This window comes from Geospiza fortis, unplaced genomic scaffold, assembly GCF_000277835.1.
Source record: "Geospiza fortis unplaced genomic scaffold, GeoFor_1.0 scaffold48, whole genome shotgun sequence".
Lineage (NCBI taxonomy): Eukaryota > Metazoa > Chordata > Aves > Passeriformes > Thraupidae > Geospiza > Geospiza fortis.
The window spans coordinates 269,175-293,703 of NW_005054594.1; the positions used below are offsets into that span (position 1 = coordinate 269,175).

General features: G+C 44.7%; 1 protein-coding gene across 6 annotated transcripts in view; it reads right to left on the reverse strand.

Annotated features, from left to right (window-relative positions):
- MICU1 (mitochondrial calcium uptake 1) overlaps positions 1 to 24,529 on the reverse strand; it is an 89,618-nt gene that overhangs the window by 49,991 nt on the left and 15,098 nt on the right. For 5 of the 6 annotated variants that reach the window (XM_031064462.1, XM_031064461.1, XM_031064460.1 and 2 more), the window contains exons 3-5: positions 20,414 to 20,594; positions 14,893 to 15,055; positions 6,585 to 6,628 (exon numbers count right to left, since the gene is read on the reverse strand). In XM_031064462.1, the coding sequence (XP_030920322.1) occupies positions 6,585 to 6,628; positions 14,893 to 15,055; positions 20,414 to 20,594 (388 nt within the window). Of the gene's footprint in view, positions 1 to 6,584; positions 6,629 to 14,892; positions 15,056 to 18,713; positions 18,789 to 18,933; positions 18,965 to 20,413; positions 20,595 to 24,529 lie in introns of those variants that run through there. The other variant, XM_031064463.1, reaches the window with a different exon arrangement.

The following is a 24,529-nucleotide window of genomic DNA, read 5'->3' on the forward strand; positions in this document are numbered from 1 at the left end:
CAGATTTTACCTTCTTTTGTAGCCAGGTGAGTTCAAGCATCTCCTAAAGCATTCCCTGCCACTGTCTCCTTCCATACTAACACCATGTCACCCAAGGACAGAGCTCTCAGAGCTTTGTTTTGTGTCCCTCAAGTATTAAGCAGTAAGCTAACACAAGCAAAACTATCAAAGAAATTAAAGCCAGAAATACCCCAGAATCCATTTGTGATTAAAAGACTGCCTACACCCACTGAGGGCTTATTACCAAGTTGTTTATTTTCCCCTAACTTTCCCTGTGGATTTCATTAAGGTCACAAAGCTACAGGGCAAACTCAAAGCGCTTAGAGATATTTTCCTCTTTACTTACTAATATTGAATGAACTCCCCTTTGGTTTCTAGTACTTTTTCCTACTAAACATTTCAAGAACTACAACAACTAAATATCTACTACCTAACATATTCTTTAACACGGTTGACTCTACATAATTCTGTAACTTGAAAAACTCAAGTTTGCAAATGTAGCCTTTCCCAAACCTGCACACCTTCAAATAGATGACATTTCCCCAAAGCATTTGGCCAGGGAATCAAACTAACTTGGTGGCCTCAAGGGGAAAACACCATTTTCCAACAGAGCCAGCTCTATCACAGTCTCATTGAGCTGCAAAATAAGACAGAAGCCTCAGAGGACACTGTGAAACCAGGAGGGCAGGGAGACACACATCTGAGCTTTGCTCAAAGCAGTTCCTGTTAATAGAGCCAGGTATTAATGGTTACCCTGAGGACTGTTCCCTCCACAAGCCAAACTCAGGTGTTCTGAAATAAATCCTGCAGGCTGAGGATCAAGGAGAGCACTCAGGAGTATTCATGAGAGGAGCAGGGGGAAGAGCTGAGCGTACACTGTCCCTTTCACATGAAAAGTGCATTTTATGAGGTCTGAAGCACAAACTAATCAAAGCACATGCTGTCTGCTTTGTACCTGCCAGAAATCCTGGTGGGAGAGGAGAGGGTTAGAAAAGGGAAGAAAACGAGGGAATGCTTGGTTACACCAAACAAAAAGCACAAACCAGAATTAGAATAAAGATAAGTATCAGAGATATTAGCAGCTGGAAGAAACACCTGCCAGGGACCTGGAAACCAGAACAAAAGAGGACAAAGAACAACCAGAGGATTTTAGTAGGAGCCCTGTGGAAACAAGCAGCAGAATTAGGGATACACAAAGATAACAGAAAGTAGAGCTTTGTCAAAGCCAAAATACACCACAAATGTTTGGTAGAGGAGTTAGGAAAGGAAGACACTTGTTCTGTACCTAAAGCAGCCCCACTGCCCACAGGGATGTTTGTGCACTGTGTTAGAAGCAGTTAAGAATTTTCTTTGATGAAATCCAGTTTTATTAAAAACAAACCAAGAAAATTTGCATATTTCAGTGTCCACACAGGTCCCAGCAAACAGAGAAACATCAGAACTAACTGAAGCAGACATGAGGGTTGAGTTTGGCTGGGAGGAGAAAGCCAACAAGCAAAGAAACCAACCAACGTGGACAGGGTGTCAGCAAAGAAAGCCAAGAAGATAAAAACCTCCTCAGCTCAGCTTTGCTGGTTATCTGCAAGAAACTGCATCTCTGCTTGCTTCCACAAAGCCACAGGCAAGGATTTTGTCTCACCACTTCCTTACAGCCCTTTTAGGGACGGCAGAGGAATGTTCATACCGAGCAGTGCAAGGTTATCATCCATGTAAGAAGGTGCCTCCTGGTTATTATGCAAATACTACCTGTGCTGAGATCAGAGAGTGCAGGAATTTAAAAGCAGGGAATCTGAAGTTGGACAGTGACAATTCCCATGGATTATGGACCAGAATGGCTAAACACTTCAAGGTGTCTCCAAGCAAACCATAACCCAGCCTCACCAGCTCCAGCTGGGGACACTGGGGACACATTCACTTCAAACTCTGTCACAACAGATGCTGACAAGACCCCACACAGTTGGACTTAGAGGACTCCTCACCTGTTTTCATTGCATTTAACCTGGAGAACATCCCAAGTGTCCTCCAAGTGCACCTGCACTTTATGCTGCTCTTTACTGAATTGTGATACTGGCTTTTGGTTAAGGCAACATTTAGAGTTGCATCCTTTGGAATGAAGGTCTCAGAGGCACTCAAACCTCCAGGGAGCTCAGAGCTCTGAGCCAGTGTTTGGCTCCTGAATGACAGCAGGATTTTAGGCCTGTCTCACTTGCTGCAAGTCTGGGTCTATGGCAGCTTATCAAACTCTGCTGGGAGCATCATGCTCCAGGCAAAGCCCATCCACAGAGCAAAGGATCCCAGAAATTCCAGCTAGTAAATCAAGGCTCCTTTCCTTCCCACTCTTTCAAACCTGTGAGCAAGATCCTTCAATCCACCAGAAACGGATGGTGCATCTACCTCCAGTCTTCTCCCTGGAGATCCTCCCCAAGTACTTTTTTCAACTCCTCTGCTCCTGAGATGCTCTTTAAATCACCTAGAAAGAAATCTGCCTGCTGAGCTGACTGCCAGCAAGTGCTCTTTAATGGACACACACCTTCAGGTCAGGGCAGCTGAAGATACTCACTGCATTGGGCCATGATATGACCCTGCATTATCCAGTGCAAGTGAATTCTAGAGATGTTTTACTGGCACTCAGAGGCAACATCTGAAGTATTTTCCTTGTCCTTCACCTTGCTTGGCATTACTTTATGGCATGCCCAAACATCTAGAGAAGTAAACATAAATGCTGGCAGGAAATACTTAAGTCATAAATTTAATTAGAGGGCACTGAAAGCCTCTCTAATTACTTACTGCAGGAGGGGAAGCTGTTGCTGGTAGCTCGAAGGCTTTTGCTCTTATTGAGCAGCAGCAAGGAATTCGCCCCACAGGAGAAAAAGAGCAAGTCAAGTGTACCCTAATTAAACTAATAACCCATCTAGAGTGGGGCTTTTATTTCCTAAATAGGCCAGAGGACTTTTAAAAGCACTGCAGCTCACCTCCACCTTTGCACCAGGCTGCAGTGCTGGGGGACACCTGGGAGCTCCCGTGCTGGCTCACCAGGCTGGGGACAGGGTGGACATGCAGCTCTCAATTCAGAGCAATAACATGAACAGCATTGTTTCTTTGGTTTTTTGAGAGATGAAGCTTGTCAATCATTAATGCATAAAAAAATAAACAGAGAGAGCACGAGAAAAGAAAATTTTTAACAAACTCTGCACGACAACTTACGTAACGTTAATGAAGCTTATGCCAGGTTGGATGTGCTAAGAAATCTCTACTGCTTAGTGAGAGCATATTCATCACTAAAACATGAGCTATTTCTCCTACAGATGGGTTAAAAATGCATTTGCTTTCCCACTGCCAAATGCAAGAGGGAAGAGACAGTGGAAACACAGCAGACAGACAATCATGGTCTGGGCACCTCCACACCCTGAGAGTGTGCCTGTTCTCACATCAGCCCTTTGCTCAGGCTCCATATGAAATGTCTGCAAGCTGATTAATACCTTCTTTCTACTCTGAATGAATAGGAATCAATGCCTCTTTCCCCCTAGTTTGCTGAGCTTGCTTCCCAAGAGAAGAAACCACCACTCTTAGACAAAAATGGAGCCACAGGTTGCCTCCCTGTACACGCTCAGCCCAAAAGCATGAGCCTGTGCTGGCACACACATCTGACCAAAGGTTTGTGCTGGCTGAGTGTCTCCAGGGTTTTTGGTCTTGCAGGAGTGAAGAAAAAGCATTTAGGCTCAAATTACAGGAGTACTGTTGTCATTAATAAGGCAGTAACATCTACCTCCCTCTCCAGTAACTCTATAAATTACCAGTAGGAAGAAGGAGGGACAGGAAGAGGGGGAAAAAAGTGGATTTTCTCTTCTCACTGTGGCATTCAGTCACATGCACAGCAAGCTGGCTCAGAAACCCCAGAAAAGCACAATACAGAGGCACATCACCCCCCAAAATCCTTTGGCAAGATCAGTCCTGATCACCCCACAATGGCCAATTTGTTGTTTTTGCCTAAATAAAATGGGTTGTGTGAAAGGAGCAGCTCATACATCATCCCACTAATGCTGCAGCACCTAGATCTCAAACACACATGCTTGAAATTCACACAGATGCTACACTGTCCTGGAATATGTCATTAAAAGGCAACTAATTGCACAGACCTTTTAACTGAACCTCCTTCTAAACTGCTGCTTGCATGCAGACATCACATTTGGAACTTTGCTTGGAACTAAAATCAACCCTCCTTCCCACTCTTCAGCCAGGATCTGGCCTCTGGATTGTCAGCAGCACAGCTTATGTCTGACAGTTCACAAACTCCTTTTCCTTAAAAAAGGAGAACTTTCCAGTGACCAGGCCTATTTTTGAGTACCACAATTCCCATTTCCTCTGTGTAACATCCATAAGGATGCTTAGGGGAACAGGGATGACCCTCTCCCCCTTCTGCCTGAGCTCAGCAGCTCCTCCTGCACACAAAGGCAAATCCCCTCCAAGCACAGGCTGCTTTGATAATCCAAGAGGAATGTGTGGCTGGAATCAGGCATGGAGGGAGAGATGCAAAAGGGTTTTATCACTATGCAAGTGAATCTCAGAATGTGTGAGGTCAGCTCTGCAGCACCTCAGTTGTGCTTGGCTGAGTAAAAGCAGTATTATTTTTTTAAACTGAAACCCAAAGCAAGGAACAAAATGAGAACAAGTTGCTGTCAGATCAATCTACTGTCAGCTTCCTTCATTACCAAGGGAGAGCCAAGGCCAGCTCATTTTATCCTCTCCTCAAATTATCTCTCACCTGGACATTACCACTGCCCTAATAGCCACAGCCAGATGTAGCCAGCCCCAAGGTGTCTTTAAGCAGACAGCCAAGAAAACAAGAACCTCTATTTCTTCATTTTCAGAGTACTCTGCTTCCAGGGTGTTATTAGGCTGTGGAAAAATCAGGTCCCAGGAGAAGATAATAATAAAGCAGAGGCCACTGCAGTCCCCTAAATCTGCTGCCTCACTTTCAGGCAATCAAACCACAGCACGGAGACATCCAAGTGCAGCAGCAACATCTCTAAGTTATATAAAAATATAAAAAGCTATTTCAGTCTACTACAGGTCAGAGCCCTGGGTGCTGAGGGGCAAAGGAACAGAAAGTCGAGTTCAAAGGATTTGCCTTTGGATCTTTTCTCCAGAGTGCTGGGAATTGCCTGCAGAGTGCTCGGGAGCAGGAGAGCGATTAGCAGAAAGAGCGTGGGATTCAGCACTGCTTCCCTACAAACAAATCCTGTTTATGGAAAGCCTAAGGGATGAGGGTGATAGCTTGACAAGATAAAATGATGAAAGTGAGTGAATGCAAAACAGACTGTCATGAAACCACAGAGAGAAACACTGGGTATTTTGCAAAGAATATACATCCTTCCTTTGGTTGGGTTGCTTTTTTTTAATCCCAAAAAGCAGACATCACGTTTGTGGCAGGGGGGAAAACAAAACAGGTGTTCATGACACGCTTTGGAGCTTTATGTATCAAAACTAGCTGCCAAAATCCACCTCCCTGTTGTCTGTTTTCCAGCAAAGCCCTGCTCTGCTGCCTGGGTAACCACACACTGGTCCAGTGCCCATACAGGGACCCCAGGTATTTGATCATCTTGTTGTTACCTGTGCCTGCTAAACACAAACCAGGGAACTGCACATGTTCAGCCCACACTGGGTTTATATAAAGCTTTAAATTATTTTTTTCCCCAGTGTTGAAGCCTTCTGGAAATGCCTCACACTGTGTCAGGTGCACCCTGCAGCAATGGCAGGGGGGGAGATGCTGATGTCCCTTTGAAAGCTTCATTTTCAGATGGTGCAGATGAAAATGCTGCTAAAAGCTGGAGGACCATTGTGTGACATAATGGAAAATTAACTAACCTGCAGTTATCTGCATCAAGGAGCCCATCTGAGCTGCCAGTCCTGTGCTAGAGCTGCCTTTACCACCCCAGTGGGATTTCCAGTGGGGATAATTAGGTCTGTGGATAATTAGGTCTGTGCTGTCCACAACAAGAAGTGGGATGCTACGTGGCTCCTCTTTCACAGGGAGACAAAACTAGATCAGAATTAAGATTTTACCAACACCTCTCATGACAGCACAAACACCCAGAATAGTGCTGTGCTGTAGGAAGAACCTGGGCTCAAAAGGGGAACAGAGAAAGGCTGTTCAATAGGGGGGAAATACCTGGGTGGGACACAAAAAAAAAAACCACAAGAGCATCTCCTTCCTTTAGGAATCTGGAGATGAGACTGAAGGGAAAGATCCAGAGAGTTTCCCCTGAAATGATTTAACTTGAGGGGCTCTCACACAGCCAGAAAGAAGCAGCAAAGAAATGTGATTACAACCCATGATTCCCAGCCCACCAGCATATAGGAAGTGGTAATATTTTGTCTGTAAACATTAAAATAAGGTCCCTTTATAGAAACAATCTTTCTGTCATTACACAGAAAGCCCTGCAATGCTACTGAAAACCAAAATGCTCAGAAGAGAACACTTGACACACTTCATTTAACTTCCACCCTCACACAGGTAATAACTGAAGGATTCTAGGTCAAAAAAGCCATTAAATAAAATACATTTAGCAGTGCAATGTGCTCACCTTCCCATCATAGCGTTTCACTATGAATTGGTCCAGGCCCAGGTCTGCAAGAGAAAAAACAATACAGAAAAGAAAGTTTTTATGGCATAGAATTAAATACTTTCTGTGTTTTCTGTTTGAGAGGACTGGAAAGTAAAATGCACAGTCTGAGTAACATGTGTAGCAAACATAAGGACAGGAGGAAAATTTTGTTTGGTTTTGTACATTTTGTACTTTGTATTTTGAACACAAAAAGCCAACAAACTCATGAAATCAGAGAAGAAAATCTCCTTCTACAGCAGGGCCAGCAAGAACTCAGCAATCAGCACCTCTCAAGAGCCTGAAATGCCCTCCCCAGAGCAGATCCCTGCACCATTACCAGGCAAACATTTCACCTGTGACCCTTGGTGCTTTTAATAACACCTTTTAAATGGCCCACAAATGGGGAAAAAAATACTTGTTCCCATAGTTAATTGTCCCCAAGCAAATCCAAAGCTTGTTCATATCTGAGTAAAAAAACAAACAGATTTCAAAGGGGATAAGTTTAGATGCATATGTAAGAAGGGGAGTTCTTTAGCTGGATTGGAGAAAGGCAAGGAGAGGGATTGTTTATATCAATAAAGTCTCTGATACCTTCCCAAAATGTTTATTTATGTTGAACAGGGGAAAAGAACATCCCAGCCTTAGCTGAGTTAAGGCACAAAGCCCAGCAGGCTGCATCTAACACCGGTGACAGAAAGTACAAGCAAGATGACAAAAAAAAAAAATCAGGAAGATTAATTATCTGAGTTTTGCAATCCAAAGTGAAGAAGATGCATCCTGAGAAGAGATTAAGCAGAACTCAAGTTGAGCATTTCCAGTAAAACTCAGGAGAGCAGAGGCTGATTTTTGGTGCTCTGAGAAATAAAACCTTCCGCAGAGTGACGTCCTGTGCATCTTCTGCCACTGTTTATGGTAATTAGCACATTCTCATTTCAATTTTAATTAGAAAATAAAATGGAAAAACCAAAAGAAAGCCTTCCCCATGCCTGCTGTGTCACCTGCTTTTGAAAGAGGATAATGAAACCCTTCCAGCCTGCTGGAAAGTTTCATAGCATTGTGCAGAAAATGGAATTATTCATTGCTCCAGTGTGCCCCCCTTGCCTGTGTGACCCAAAGCAGCTCCAACTCCTCTGCCACCAATTTCAAAGGTCAAGGCAATTGTCACAGGGCTTTCTGCACTTGTGACAATTCCAGCCAGAAAGCACCTTCTCAATATTTTGTGGGCCTGATAACAATGCAAATTGCATATTCATACACTTTTTCAGACTTTAATCTTCTGAATTGTGTCCTTCTCCAAGCTGTGGGTATAAATGCAGTAAGTATTATTGCATTTAGAGGTAGGATTTGTCTGATAAATGTGATTATTTTATTACAGACACTTTATGTGGCCAGAGCTCACCCTCACCATCCCTCTGCATGGTGACATAAGCTGAGCTTATGTCCATGTGTCATAATAAAGTCATTTCTCAGGGACACCTCCTTTTCCCATGCCAGGAAATGCTGCTGAAAGACAGATCCCTGACAGCCTGACATTATACATGTACTCATGGAAAGCCAAAAAAAGGACATGGGTTAAAAATAGCAAGTGAAAGTATGTCCTAATGGCACCTCCTGCAAATGGACACTGGGAAAGCACAGAGGTTTCAACAGAGAGCCAAAATGAATGGATGATTGTGTAGCGAACAGCAAGAAAAGACAAGCTGATAACTATAATTTTATACATATAAATACCACATGTTTCTAAATAGTTATAATAAATATTAAGGTCATAAATAAACATGGAAATAATGGCCCCTGGGCTGTCCCAGCAGGGGTGTGGGCACAGGCCCAGGGCTGTCACTGTCCCCTGGGCTGGCGCTGCTCAGGGACCTCCAGGGCTGTGTCCAGTTCTGGTCCCCAATGCAGGAAGGACCTGGAGGGGCTGGAGCGTGTCCAGGGCAGGGAACGGAGCTGGGGAAGGGGCTGGAGCCCCAGGAGGGGCTGAGGGAGCTGGCAAGGGGCTCAGCCTGGAGCAAAGGAGGCTCAGGGGGACCTTGTGGCTCTGCACAACTCCCTGCCAGGAGGGGACAGCCAGGGGGGTCGGGCTGTGCTGCCAGGGAACAGGGACAGGACAAGGGGAAAGGGCCTCAGGCTGGGCCAGGGGAGGCTTAGGTGGGATATCAGTAAAAATTCCTTCACCAAAAGGGCAGTCAGGCACTGGCACAGGCTGCCCAGGGCAGTGGTGATGTCACCATCCCTGGAGGGATTTAAAAGCCATGTAGATGTGGCACTTGGGGACACAGTTCAGTCATGGCCTTGGCAGTGCTGGGCCAATGGTCGACCTCAGTCTCAAAATCTTTTCCAACCCAGATGATTCCACAGTTGTACTGCACACACAAGCTCATTGCCTTCCACCAGTGTTTTACATGGTCACCCTCCCAGCCATGCACAACGTCCCCTCTCTGCTGCATTAATTAAGCTGCACACTTAAATTCCTCTGTAAAATTCCTCTGTAAAATTCCCCTTACATTGGTCCTGAGAGAAGAAGCCAATTCAAAAGCTGAAAAGAGGCATTTATGTTCAATGCATACACTTTTACTCTACACACTTTCTTTTTCCCAGTTTTATTCTCTTTTTTAAGGACTTAGCTGCCTGTTTTTCCACAAGCCTTTAAACCTGACAAAAGGAAACCAACAAAGAGGGTCTGTTGCCTGATGCTTGGGGTCTTTCTTTAAATTACATAAAAAAACCAAGAAGCTGCAATAGGAATTCAGCATTTGTGTGGGCAGGTGAGCCAATGGGAACACTGCATGGATGAGGACAACCTCAGAGAACAAGGGAAGGCAAGAATGGCAGTTATTGCACCTCTGCTTTTCAAAAGGCAGAGTGTTGTTAAAGCCACCACAGGATTGTCTCTAAGTGCCACACTCCCCAGACAAACAGCCCCTGGCTGGGCTATTGTTGCTGAGCTGCAGGAACACAGGCTAATAGGCATGTTGAACCAGGAAAAAAGAGCTTTTCCACCTTTCACTGAGGGGCAGGAGCTGAAAAAGCATTCTCCCAGAAGTGGCTGAAAGGATTTCCTCAAGAGACGCAGCAATGAAAGCCAGGAGTCATTTCAGGAAGATACCTGGTTGCCTCAAGCTTTCCTGGGACATACACATGGCCAGTCTGGATTGCAGTGATCACCCAGAGCTTCTCTTGAACAAACACAGAGTTTCCATGATCCCAGAATACACTTATATTTACCTGAGACCCTGCACAACCCCTCACCTTGCCCTACACATCCCTTTTGCTCCTGCAGCCAAGGGCTCTGCACCAGCCCCTCACTGCCAGAAGCATTTCAGTGTCCTGCAATGATTTCCCAGTCAGCTTCCCTGGAATGTTTAACTTCCCCTGTTTATTACTCCTACAAATTCTGATGGCACCTACCAGGAGCCCCAAATAAACAGCAGCACTGCCATGGAGTATCTAAGCACATAGCACCACTAGAAATGGTATTTCAGAGTAGACTGACACCATTTACTCACCAATATCAAGGATATAGGCTGCCACTTTTATTCATGTGATGGTACTTTCATAGCACTCTAAAAATAAAAATGATTCAATATAAAGCAAAAATTACTTAACACTCACTGCCTGCCACAATGGGGAAAAGAGGGTGTTCAACAGCAGAACCATACTCTTGCATTTACTTCTCTCATTTTGGAGAAAAGGAATGAATTTTCATGGAGAAGGAATGAATTATTTTAAGGAAAAAACACAGAATAACTTGCTCTTGCTCTTGTTCAGCAATAGCCAAATCTAAAATCAAATGCTTATTATATTCCTATTGATTAACAAAAACATACTTTCCATGGATTTTCTCAAAGGCAGTTAATTACCACACTTGATAAATATGCAGTCAATTACTAAGCTCTTCATGTTATCTTGTAAAAATAAATCCATAGGCAGTAGGTTATAGACTGCAGTTCTAAAAAACATTTTAAAAATGAGCTTCCAGGAGAAGGACAATTATATTATGCCAAGAACACAGTTGAGATCAATTAGAAACCACCATGATTTCCTCTGGGACACCAGCAGCTTCTCTCTGATGGAAAAACCTTTTCAATTCCTTCCAAAGTCTTGATATCCTTGTCAGATTTTTCACATTATTTGGGTAACATTCACTCATGATCTGCTTTTTTTCCCCTCACTGCTTAATATATAACATGGACTCCTTTATTGCCAGCAGATGAAGAAAAGGGCTAATTATGAAGACTGAAAAGCCTGCTAACTGTGCTTGTGACATGCCACATTATGGCAGGAGAAAATGCTGGAGCAAGCTTTCCCCTCCAGAGCAGTAATCCAGCTTCTGATTGTTGTATTCAGAGTATTTCCCCTCCGAATCTAAAATGGAATGTGCAAGCAAACAATGAGCTGCCTCAGGGGACAACAGCCTCATGCTCAGGTTCAATTCCAGGATTGTTTTGCTCCAGGAAGGAAGGATCAAAGGACTTGGTTCTCATCTCTCTCCTCCTGCTCCAACAAGGCAGTCTCCCTGTGAGACATGCACTCCTAACACACCTGCTCAGCCACACCAACCTGGCACTGTATGGAAGCCCTGCTTTATGTGACTTTCAGCACATAACCATACAGCTAAATGCATCTCTTGCTCCTCTTTGGCTCTTTTCCTGGGCTCTCATATCGGGCATGACAGGCTCAAAGATGATTCTTGCCCAGGCATTGTGTATTTCCACAGAAAAAGAGAACCACCTTGGTCAGGAGACAAATGGATTTACCTCTCGCTCACATCCTTGCTCTGAAGAGCTCTTCAGCAGATGTACCAGGGAAGAATAGAGGGAATTCCCAGAAGGACTGGAATCCCAGAATCCCTGGCTTCCTTCTAGGTCTTAAATATCCAAGCTGACCACTTTGTACAACTTTAGGCATCTGTACCAGCCCAGGGAGTTCTCCCCTCCTCATTACATGGGTGCTTGCCTCAGCTCCTGGCTGATGGTTGTACAGGAGATCAGATCCATATTTCATAAACTTTAATCAAAATTACAAACAATCACTCAGGCATTGTACCACCCCAGAGGCCAGTTTGTGCTCAGCTCCTCTGCAGTTCAGACATGGAAAACAAACATCTTCTACCAGGAGAAGCAAGCTGCACACTCTACATCTGTCCTCCTCTGCCACCATCCTCTGTACAGAGAGGCAGCTGCTGCTTCTGCCTGGCCTTCAGCAGCATCTCTGGGGTCTCTGGCACTCAAACAAAACAAACAACCCAACCAAAACACCTTCCAAGAGTTCAGATATTTGACTTGCTGCTCATTATGTGGTGAAGCTTGAAATGCATCTTTCCTCTGGCAGGAGTCTGGGATAACCAGCCAGGTTAACACAGGACTGGTGTGGGAACAACCTGCTTTCATTACAACATGCTGGGATGAGATAGAAGAAATATTTTTTACTCCTTTCAGTCCTTGTTGCAAAGGTCATAGGAAAGCTGAGCATGACACAGCTCCTTCTTAGTCCAGGATGCTCCAAAATCCTCACTTTTCTCAGGAAAATGATCAGTGCAGAATGGGCCCAGATAAACTTGGGGAAATGGAGGGAATCCTTGCATTTCCCACCAGAGACAGAGAATTTTCAGCCTATGTTCAGCTGGTTTGGGACTGGGGTTCCAAGGAAGCACCAGGCAGGAAACAGCCATCCCTTCCCATCCACTCTTGAAGCAAACTTAACCTCTCAGGTATGAGAGGACATAAGAGAAATAAAAATAATACAGGACTGCAGGGAGCAGAAATCACCACCCACACTTCTCCTGGCACTTGAACTTTTCAGATAGCACAGAAAGGAATTATTTTTTAAAGCAGCTTTCAAGTTTAATGCCATTCTTTGGCTTTTTCTGACAAACCATTCCAAGCTCAGCAAGCTCAGTCCTTACTTAAGCATAGCTTGCCTGCTTGGGAATGCTGTGGCAGGAAGTTTGAGTGAACCAGAGAAAGCAATCTACAGGAGCTGAGGAATTGGCATTCATTTTCCCCAAGCTAGCAAAACACAGGCCAGAATTAAGCTGACACTTTATTGACAATAAATCCAACTTTCCCCTACGTAATCCATAAAAATGAATCAGGCACACAATACCTTCACAGAGGATGAGCAGTTTAAAAATAAATACAACAGGGACTCAGCCACCTCGTTACTCCAGATCACTTCTATTCCTCAGTGTTTTCTCTCCATAAAACAGCAGAGGCTTTTACAAGAAGTTACTCCCTGAAATTATGACCTGCAGCTTGAGCACACTGAGGGATTACCTCCAGGAGGTTTCCCAGGAACACACCAGCTGCATCAGAACCCCAAGGAAAGCCTTGGGATGAAGGCAGGATGCTCCAGCCCCAGTGCAGGGCACACCCAAGTTGTGACTCAGGATGAAAGCAGCCCCAGCATTTCCCAACTAACCTGTAACCTAAATTGTCCTATGAGTCAAAAGCACCAGCAGGGTGTGAAGTACAGAACTCATCTGGCCAGCAGGTAGCACTCTTTGTTTTCAATTTCTGGTCTGAAAACCAGACCTATCTTCCTTTTATTTTTTACTACCAGCTTTAAAAACATTTCAGAACAAGGTTATGGCTGGTTTGACTTTATTGTAGCAATAAGTGTTTTACTCTTCTACTGTTCATTATGTGTTAAAAAAAACCCATTTACTGTGATTGTGATGATGTACAGAGCTGGTAAGGAACAACCACCCCAGAGCAGCTCCATCTACAAGCAAATCCACAAAATTTCCCTAAGTGTTCTGAACACAGATTTTTCAACTCAACAAAATCCAAGATGATTACCTTCCTGCCCTGCCTGCTGAGGGGCAGCCCAAGCTCAGCTTCCATCCCATTCCACTTGCTAAAAACACCTAAAACCACTTTCTTGCCTTCCAAGCTGCTGTGTGTCACTGACTGGCAGCATTTGCAGGCACCATGGGGACAACATCAACAGCCAGGATAACAAAGGGAATGCAATGGGAAGTGAGTGGCTAAGACTGATGAATTAATTATTTCCCATTAGTCACCTGTGCTTATCTCTGAGGGAGGTGTTTGCTCAGCATTCTTCCACCTATTTGCTGTACACACCCTAAAATGCAGCAAGCACGTGGAAGAACTAAAAGAACAATCAGATGTGCTGAAATGAAACACAGGATGTTTTCAGTTTTTAAGCTTCCAGACAGGTGCTACTGCTTTTCCAAGCACCAACTCAAGGAGTTTGAGACAGACAAGATGGTAACCTGCAGCCATGAATTCACATGGAAACTACAGTCACTTCCAGGGAAAATGGAAATTTAGGATGGAAACCTAAATATCAATTCACCTACATGCTTTAAACACTAATGCCAGGGTTATTTTTTCTTCCCTCCTGCACACACTTCATATTGTTATTTTCTAAGCACAAGGGTACACAGTATTTAATTAGCAGCTGTCATCTAAGATATCAAAACAGTTTCACAATTTGGACATAAACCCCACACTCAAATATTTAACATTTGGGGACTGAAGTTCTTCAGAAATGTCTGCAGAGACAAGGGAAGTTTTAATTTGACAAAAACCTGTTTCATTCTTTGACATACAATGTGGGAGATCAAAAAACATGATCTCCCACATCTCACCCCAAACATCAATCTCTAAAATGGAGACCAAATGAATCTCTAAACGGAGACCCCACACACGAATCTCTAAATGGAGACAAAAATCTCTAAAATGCAGACAAAAGCCTCCTGCTACCCCACCAACACTAAGTATTCAAGACACATCTTTCCAGACAAGAGCAAGGTGTTTCTCTCCCACTTTTTGATTGCCAAAAACCCCCAGATACCACAAGTGTTTGTCTGCAACCCACAGGGAATTTGAAGATGGCAGAGATGAATCCTGCCCTGACCAGCAGCATCACATGGGGCTGCCTCAACCCCTTTGGAACCATTTAGGTTGGAAAAGACCCCTAAGATCATTGACTCCAGCCTTTATTGCTGATGTTTTCCTTGCCAAAGCAACCTCCTTCTGTAGGTTTGGGAAGTGTTTCAGTTAAAGGTAATATTTCCCTATTAAATATAGAAGAAAGGCATCCCATCTGCTCTCCAGGGTTCACACCAGCCAGATCTCCTACACTGCAACAGCATTTTGGGAAACATGAAAGGACTCAGGCTAATTTTGGGCTTGGAGCAGGAGACCTTCAGGAGATGTTTCCTAGCCCTGGCAATCAGAGCTGGGAAGTTTACAGAGCAGGTGAGCAGAGCCTGGGGAGTATCAGCTCTCCATACCAGCTCCCCTCCAGCACTCACTCTCTGGCTGCTTCTCGTTGGGGGTGATGGATCTCACGAAGTCCTGCGGGGTCATGAACACCTCGGACTCGCCGTGCTCGTTGATGACCTTCAGCGTGGCAAAGTACCTGAAGATTTTGTCTGGTGTGGAGTAGGCTCTGATCCTGTTCTCATATTCCATCACCTGGAAATGAAATTCAGGCAGCATTAGATGTTCACTGTCCCTGCCCCACGCTGATTCTCAGTCCTCAAAGAGATTTGCCACAGGACAAGTAGCACACAGCAACACAACTCTGGACTCTTTTGGCATTACTCCTTTCAAAAACCCTTTGAACACCCAGGAAAATTGGACATAACAGCTGCTGATGTCCCAGGATGAAGAACAAACACTAAAAATCTTTATTATGAATAAATTTAGACTCTTCATGGTGGCAGAAGAAAAACAAATTCACAAAATCCCTGAAGGTGCTTTAAAAACATGAGCATAAGAAAACACACTGGCATCACATTTGTGAATCTAAAGCAGCCCAACATTTTAACCACAGTGTTGAAGGGTTTGATTTGTGATTAATACATGAAGTAAAAGAAAAAAATGTTGGAAGGCTGGGAGAAACCTTTACTTTCAAGCAGAGTCTTGGAAAAAATCACTTGGAGCTGCAGCTGGTTGCTCAGTCACCCAAGCTCATTTTTTCCTCTTTTCTATCACATTGGCAGAATTTCCCAGAAACTCAGTCCTCCCCACCAATCTGCTTCTTCCAAACTCTGCCAGCAGTGATTTTTTTTTGGTACCTAGAAGCAGTTTCCCCTCAAACAGCTGGAATTAATCAAAGACAACCGACAGCTTCTCTAAACAAAATCCCAACACAAGGCCACAAAGGTGGAAAAATGCACAGACACTTACACTTCATCATGTATTAGCACAGAAAACTTTCCTCCTTACTTCAGCTTTTCATTCCTGCATTATATGCTGTGTTTAACAGTCCATAATGTACTTGAAACCTGCAGCTGGCCAAGAGCCACAGGAGGAAAAAATCCCCACCAATGACGTGCTGCAAGAGAACAGGCAAGATCAAGGGTACTGCCAAGGCAGCTGTAGATCATTCCTGGCTTTGGTCCTGCTTCAGCCTTGTCCTTAAATTCCTGAACAACTTCCTCAGCCTGATATTTATCAGACAGAAAAGACCCTCTCTAGTTTTTCTTACTTCTAGGATAAAAAAAAAGCCCAATGTTTCAAATCCCCCAAGCCAGACCTTGGTAAAGCAAATCCTCTTTATTTGCCCCAGATGACATTCCCTGGAATGAAAACACCTAAAGCATTCTCCCCACTCCTCTCTGCAACACCACAGCTCTTCCAGAATTCACATGTCCTTGCATCAACCACTGCAGGGGAAAGTTTTTTTCCCTAGGGCCTTTGCACTTCTAATCAACAAACCTAATCCCACTTTTATTGCTTCAGTCCACAAGGTTCTGCACAGCTAAGGGCATTGGAATGAGGAAAACTGCTTTATAGCCAAGCTCCAAGTAAAAGATGACACCCACTTTCCACCTCTTTCTGGCTTTGACTACTGCTCCCACCTGGCAGGAGGCAACTCCTTATGCCAAAGTGATCTTTCCACTTGTGGGTGCAGGCCACATCTCACTCCTGCCTGACCTGATCTCATGAATAACACCCCACCCAGCTAAATCAGCCAGAAACAGCTCAGTATTTTTACCTTCAAGGAAGACAAATAAAACAAGGGCAGTATGAAACCCCAGACTGGAGCCAAGAGCAGAAACACCGCAGACCACGACCCGCTCCCTCCATCCATGGCAACCCTTCAACACTGCCTGCTTTCTAGTTAAAAAAACCTCATTAACCAAATCTTTCAAGCCTGTGGAAAAATTTCTTGCAAGGCACTATCAACTGCTTTCCCTCAACCCAGCTGGGCACAACCCCACTGCTGTACCATTGACAGAGTCCTGACATTCTGCCACTAAACCATGTTTCATTTTACCCCACTTGACTCCATATCCACAATGGCTCTTCCCTCTACATCTGTTTTAATCCCCTGCTAAGATGCTGCTCTCAGGCTTGCTGCTTTCAGGTGCTTGTCTCCTCATGTTTGGAATATTTAGAGTATTACTTCCACAGCAACAACAGCTTACTAACAACATGGGCTCAAAACCACATCTCCTGTCTCATCTTACAGCACAAAAATGCACAATGTGCACCAAAAGAGTAGAATCTAAACTGCTTTTTAGCATCTCACAGGCTGCTTTCATCACAACTGAAATCTCACTTCTTCCACAAGCTTCCCTACAAGAAGGGAACAAATGCAGCCACACTTCTTCCCTTTTGCCTGCAGCTGAACTCACAATTACATCATTCCTGGTAATGAGCTAATCAGCTGGCAAAAACTGACAAATGTTGCAGCCCATCCCTGTGGCTGGAAGGCTGGGTGCAACACAAAGCCAGGTCAAGAAGGGAGCAGCCAAGATGCTGCAAATGGGAAAACCTCATTTATTTGTGCCTGTGCTGAACATCAAGTGGGTGCTAATAAGGGTGGCTTGGTCCCTCAAAACAAATGCGGAGTTAAGAGCCCATGTCTTTGGGTACAGACCATTGGGGAGGGGTTTTTGCACTGCTTCAAAGCCACCTGGACTGAAAATCGTGCCAGGCAAACGTCTCCTCTCCTGACCTCTCACTTTTCCCTAGTACAAACCAGTCCTTGATGCAAGGAAGACCAGTTAAAATTTTCATCCTGCCTCCAGAAATGCAGCCTCAGGTAATTCAGGCACCTTCAGAAAGATGATATAACCCAAAGGGAAAAATCCCTCTTTTGCATTTATTAGTAGAGCATGTACTGGAGGAGAAAGACAAGTAAGTAATCCCTGCTGCTCTACAAGAGTGAAGGTGCTGTTGAGACTGTCAATGTTTATGCTAAGCCTCAGGTTAAAAGAAAAAAAAAACCCGAAATCCTATTCTGACATGAAAATAAAGCTCTAAATTAACATCTCAAGGCACAGAGCATCACCAGGGCCTCCCTGACTATGCAGCAGCACACATCTTTACAGGGGAAATTAATTAGGACTCATTTTCTTCGTGCTTCCTCCTGTGACACACACATCCAAATGAAGGCTCAGCACGAGGAACATCCCAAGGCAAGATACCTGCAGGACCCAAACACTGCCAGTACATCTTGATAAGTCAGCCCTACTGCTGCATGCAAACACTTTTAGCAAGTTAATTAACACATCAGCCCGCCCCCATCCTGTATTACAGCTCATTACCCTTCAAACTATATTGAGGCACTCAAGTAATTTTTTTTTTTCTTTTCTGCCCTACATATCCACTGCACAGACAACACTTGCCTGGGAACCATCCACACACAATCCCAACACCTGAGAGTGCTTTATGTTCTTTATGTTTCGCCTTCCTCCTCTCACTGGATCACTATCTAAAACAGCAATGTCAAACTTAATTTACTGCTTCACCACTAATCATCACTTTCATTAAAAGCAACATTAGGATAACAAACAAGTATTAAACACTTCCAATTAGGCTTAATTTTTTTCACAAGGAAAATCCCACGCTATTTTCAATTAATTATGGGAAGAGCTGGGAAGAGTTTGTACTGTGGGTGGTGGTTTGTTGACGTTTTCTTAAACAGACAGAAGAGTCAGGAATCCCCGAGGTGCTACACAGTTAGGGGAGCAGCACATCCTGGGAGCAGCCCTGATTTTGAGTCAGGAGCAGGGCACACCTTCCCCTGTCATCTGAGCTGGCCACATTCAAACAGCTCCCGGGGTGACTCACTGCAGCAACTGCTGACCAAACAGGGAGCAGGCACCTGGGACAATACCTGGCACATCCTGCGTTTAAAGGAGCTTTTGTAACATTGGCATTCAGGCCACACAAGGAACATTCTGCCTGGAGGCTGCAGAGAAAAGGCTTGTGCTGGCACAAAGATGGTGAGGGCTGTCCCCAGGGAAATTGCTGCTCCTGAGCTCCTGCTGTTGGAGAAGGCACTCTGGGATGAAAAGGGATGCAGGCCACACACTGTTCCCATCTTTTGGGCACACCTGGCTTGTGTCTCATTTGGAAATCATGGTGATATTCCTCCCTGCCTAGTTTGGGAAGGAAAGAGCTGGTCAACACAGGCACATCTCAAACAACTGGAACAACAGTCCTTGCATGTAAAAACACTTCCCGTGGCTTCCCCAGCAGCAGCCACGTCAGACAAAAATCAATCTTTGCACTCACTGTATTCAAAAGTAAGAGTGTGGGTGGAGGTGGACTGTGGTTTGCTCTTTGCAACCTGCCTCCATCTGCTAACACTGGAAAAAACCAATAACCTGCTTTTCTTGAGTGGTACTGGCAAGAGCTGAAGTTGTCAGAGCACCTGACACCCAGCTGCCATGAAAATTAGCAGCTTCCAAGAACCCACATTCCTGGACAATTCTGAGTATCTCACTACATAACTCCACTGAGCTGCCACCAACAGGTCACAACAGGAGAGAGTCTGGAGCCCCAAATACCACGAAGCACTTGACATCTCAAGTTGTGTAATCTTTTCTGACCAGGAACCAAAATGATTCAGCAGCTCTAAAGGAAACAGCTCTTAATTTTTCATGAGAAGCTGTTAAGCCACTGTATATGACTACCCACAACTTAACAGCTAATGAGATGCAACCTCCAGAATACAGGCTTAAAAATAAGTATCAGAAGCAAGTCATAACAAAATGGGAGAAGATGCTCTTCACAATTTCTTTCTCCTCTTTGGTGCTGCAAAGATATTACATCATCCAACATATACCTATAAAGCTGACATCCAGATGGGCTTAAAAAATAAAATACTGCTGTCTGCCAGCTCCCAGTTAGAGGACTCTGCCAGATCAAATTACACATCCTTTAATAACAGTGGTTTCAGATAGTGCCAAACCAGTTGTCAGTTCTGAGGTGCCCAAAGCTCCTGGAACTCCCCAAGAGTGAAGGCAGGTCACAAACCAACAATACAGTTTATTACACAAGTTTTCCTCCTCTTGAAAATGTGTCTGATCTGAAAATGAAATAGCCAGAAGCACCAAGAGAGAGCCAGGACTAACCAAGAAGGGGAACTGAGCCTGTATTTCAACAAGTACATTTGCACAGAATAATGAAATGAAGAATTAAAGTACACCTTTCCTACAACCCTCCCTTCCCACATTCACCCTCTACTTCTTCCTACATGCACTGTGTATATTCACAGGCAAAAGGATGGACTCAGAGACACACCTGCTGAATATCCCAGATGGTTTAAAAGCTTTGGCAACAATTTCCTGCTTTGCATGCACCATTCTAACAGCCATCAGTGCAGGAGCCTTGATTATCTTGGACATGTAAGTGGAGGTGGGAAAAGAGGTCTCCATGTCAGAGACCAGTGTACTGTGCTTTCCAAACACACAAATTTCAACTCATGGCTACATGCTGAGAAAGTAGGCTCCCAAAAGAGTGAGGTCCCTTAAAAAATACAGGCAGGTACAGAGCAAGTTTTCCTTCTTGCAAGATGCCCGAGTTTGGTACCTTGCGGTCCCTGAACCCGGAGCGCTTCTTCTTCTTCCCTTCGGTCGGCGCCTCCTCATCGCCCGAGGCCACTGCCCTCCTGCCCTCACTGCTACTGCTGCTCTCCTCCTCCTCCTCCTGCTTCATCTTCTCCCCTGGCTCTGCCCTCGGGCCGTGTCTGACAGAGTCTTCTGCATAGGCCCTGTACCAGGGAAAAGAAAACACTCGTTTAGGAAGTTAATGAGGGGTGCCACAAAATGGTCCTGCCAGGCTCCACTGGTTACACTCAGCGGGGAGGGCTGCAAAGCAAAAGCAAAGAAGTGACCAGTCCCCTTGGAATTCAGTGTGCTTTCCCCTGCTGTAATCAAATTTCCACCCCATATCAAAACCCAGACTAATGGCCACAGTAAGCTTTCCCAGTCCAAATCACTCAGTGAATTATGACACCTTCTCCCAAAAACCAGACATGCAAGAAACACTGGGAGAAAGGCATATCATACCTCCTCTAGCACTAAATTCCACCTCTGCTTCCCCAAAAAGATGTATTAAGTGACAGAAATGTGCTTTACCATCAGCACTGCAGGATTCAGGATGAACAACCTTTTTGTTTCAGCTCAGCTGATTTATTTTCTATCTCCAGCAGCTGACAAGCTGTTTTATCCCCTTCTTCCAGCAATGACTCTTCTAAACACCAGTGCTGCAGGATTTGTGACAACAAAACTGGAGCTGTTTGTCCTCAAGGTGCAAATAAAACTCCGGCAGAGCCCAGGACCCCTTTTCCCTTGCTGTTCAAACACGAAGATCTTCAGTCAACTCTGTTCATAGACTCCACACTTCCAAATCACTCAGAATCAGGAGCAACTCTCAGAACTGCAACTGGCAATGGGATGATTAAATAAAAAGCAGGATAAATCCCTAAGCCAAACAATGCTCTGGCTTTCCCATGCTTTACTTATAAAGCAGTTTAGAATCAGACAGAGCTCAGACCACATTAACATCAGTGAAATGATAATCTCTGAGGAGTGTCACAAGCAACAAAGCCAACGGTTTGACAACATTATTTCTCTTTCTAAAGGACTCAAACAGCTCAGGGAAACATCCCAGCCTGCCCATAATTTAAACAAATCTGCCTTTACATTGCATTCCTGGTGATTTATTTTGGACTAATCACAGGGTATGCAGCTTACACACAGGTGCTGCTCCTTGCCCACTTTGGTGCTGCCTGGAGCTATGAATGCGGTCATTTACAGCTGTGTGGGTTTGTTTTAAAAGGGCTGCCTCGGGAGAAAAACAAAAACAAACCAAGATTTTTGAAGTCTCCCATGCTCTAAACAAAAGGCTACACATACTTCATCCTGCCAGTTTCCTGGAAAACACAGATGTGCCGTGTAACACTAACAGAAGAGTCTGTGTCTGTCTCCCCAGGAATCACAGAATCATGGAATGGTTTAGGTTGGAAGGGGCCTTACAGATCCTCTCCTTCCACCCCCCTGCCATGGGCAGGGACACCTTCCACAGCCTGCAGCAATCTCAGCACATCAGCTTCCAAGAAGGAGCAATGAGGGTAAGTGATCCATCAATTAATTTAAATGCTACCAAAAGAAAAGACAACTCTCTCCTTATCAGCATCCAATAATTCACTGACAGCACAGAACAAGACAGATGGGAATGGGCTAAAGAACTGCAAACTCCACAGTACTGGTGGGAAGAAGACACTTTATCATTTATGGAATGGTTTGGGCTGGAAGGGATCAGCTCAGATAGGGATTCAGAGGTTTCTAGTCCACAATGGGACAGAGCACAGCTCCATTACAGGGGTCTGATGTAATAAAATACACAAGTGTTCAGTGAAGAGCAGTATTAATCCTGCCTTTTTACATTAAAATGGAGCTTTAGACACTTCTTGTTCTGAAAAGGCCCTGAGTCTCTATAATTTGCCAATATATATTTGTGAGTCTTACAGCAAAGCACCATCTTTATGGCCTCCACTGAACCAAACTTCCAGAGACAGGATCCAAACCTGGGTCCTCCTCAAGGATCTTAAGGTAGGGAACCTCTTTCCCCAGAACAGTCCTGCAGCTGATCTCTCTTGGAGAGCATGAAGTCCATGCTGGCACCTGTCCTGAAGCCTTTCCTGAAAGTTTAATCAGCACTGGCACACCCTCGAGGAGCTGTGGGTTTGGCTGAAAAATGCAGCTGCCAGCTGAGGCTACACCAGCAGCACTGACATGGAAAGCCCTTGTGCAGGCAGGACACCCATCTTAAGTAGCTCTGAGGGAACCTCTTGGGAAAAGGGGCAGAGAAGCAATAGGAAATCAACTGCTTATCTCCACAACTAAGGTGTTCCATAGGAAACATGCTGGAGAATAGCTGTATCAGGAAAGATTTGCTCCTGTAGTGCTTGACTGACAGCTAGCAGCCCAGGGAAGGGATAGATAGAATTGAAAAATCAAACTTTTCCAGCACATCCCACGCATTCCTTCAATCCATCAGGCTGTCAAGTCAGTTGCTCCAGTGATACAGACAGAGGCTGTTTGAATACAGGCAGCTTTTTCCTCCCTCTGGTTTATCCAGGTAATTAACTCTGCTCCACACTCAGATCACCATCCCAGCATCCAGGAAAATGAGCTGAGGAGAAAGGCAGAGTCTGGAGGCTGCTTCTCAAGCAAGGTTTTAACAGCTATTCCTGAACTAACCACTGAAGGAGCAGCTCTCTATGTGCACCTTCTCTGTGTATTTTACCTCCCTCTGCTGAAATCCTGGGCTTCCAACAACTGCAACTTCCATACTCAGCCCACATAAAAAAAGCCTTTCAGTGCAGATGTCAGAGTAGGGCTGGAGAAACAAAAAAGCCCATGGGTTCAGAAATATCCACCCTGCTGGACTTCCCTCAGCAAGTGAAGACTCTCTCTTCTCCTGCCCTGTTTGATGAGGCTGACTTTCCAATGAAATTCCTGGTGCAGCAGCTTCTGCACAAAAAAGGAAATGAAAATACAAAGCCTCCCTTCACTGTGTGCCAAGACCAGCCACCAGCCTTTCCCCACAGAGTGTGCCTGCCCTGGCTCCTGAACCCTACTGCCATGCTTCAACCATTCTGATCTCTTGAGACTTTTTTTCCCTCCAGTGAACTGAATTTGAATCAAAGACTACTTCCCATCCACTTAGCAATATCTCCTTTGAACCCCTGGAAAAAGCCAACAATCAAGTATAAGATTAGATTCCTCATCCTCCCCTAAAACACTGAGCTACCAGAGGCCTGCAATGATAAATTCTCTCTTGGGGAACCATTCCTTAAGAGAGCCAAACACATGCAACCATGGGTTATCCATGCAGGAAGGATGCTGGGACTCACATTGGGCATTGGCACAACACTCCAAGTTGCAGGTCCTGCAGGTCTTCCAATGAATCACAACCCCTCATTGAAAGTATTTTTCTTCTTTGGATGACAGAAGCAGAACAGCAGGAAAAAAAAATCACAAAACTTTGTGCCAGAGATAACAGTGCTCAGTTATTCTAATCCTGGAGGCAGTAGCAAAGTATTCAGCTATCAGCTGCTGCTCAGTGTCAGAAGGAAATGGAAGAGATGGGCACCCAGGAGTCAGCAAAGCTGCTGTCAGCAACCCAGGGGCAGGAGGGAGGAATCCTGCCTGACACACGTTCCTCAGCTGACTAAGAGTTGCCATCTCCCTGTATGTAAACAGCTGGGGACATCCCAGAGAGGCTTAAAAGCCATTTTAGACTTCAGGGCTTTCATGCTGTAATGCAACAGCAAGTTAGGACATGACATTCATAAAAACAGGCAACCTCCAGGGATCAGGAAAACTTTCAGCAAGGAGCTCTGGCTCAGCCTCAGCTCAACCACATTCAGCACCTAAATCAGTTACCTGAAACTTTAATAGGGAATTCACCAGAGAGGATGAAGAGCCACAACCCAATTTTTCAGGGTGTTGCCACACTCACAGGGCTCTTTACTACTTTGCTTCCCTCCTCATCTCTCACATACTCAACACCAAAATAAATTGGCACAATGAATTTGTGGCAAGAACTTCACAAAGGCAGTCACCCTAATGACACATGCTGTGGTGTCCTGACGTTACCCCAATATCCTTGTGAGCAGAAATCTGGTATTTCTTAATC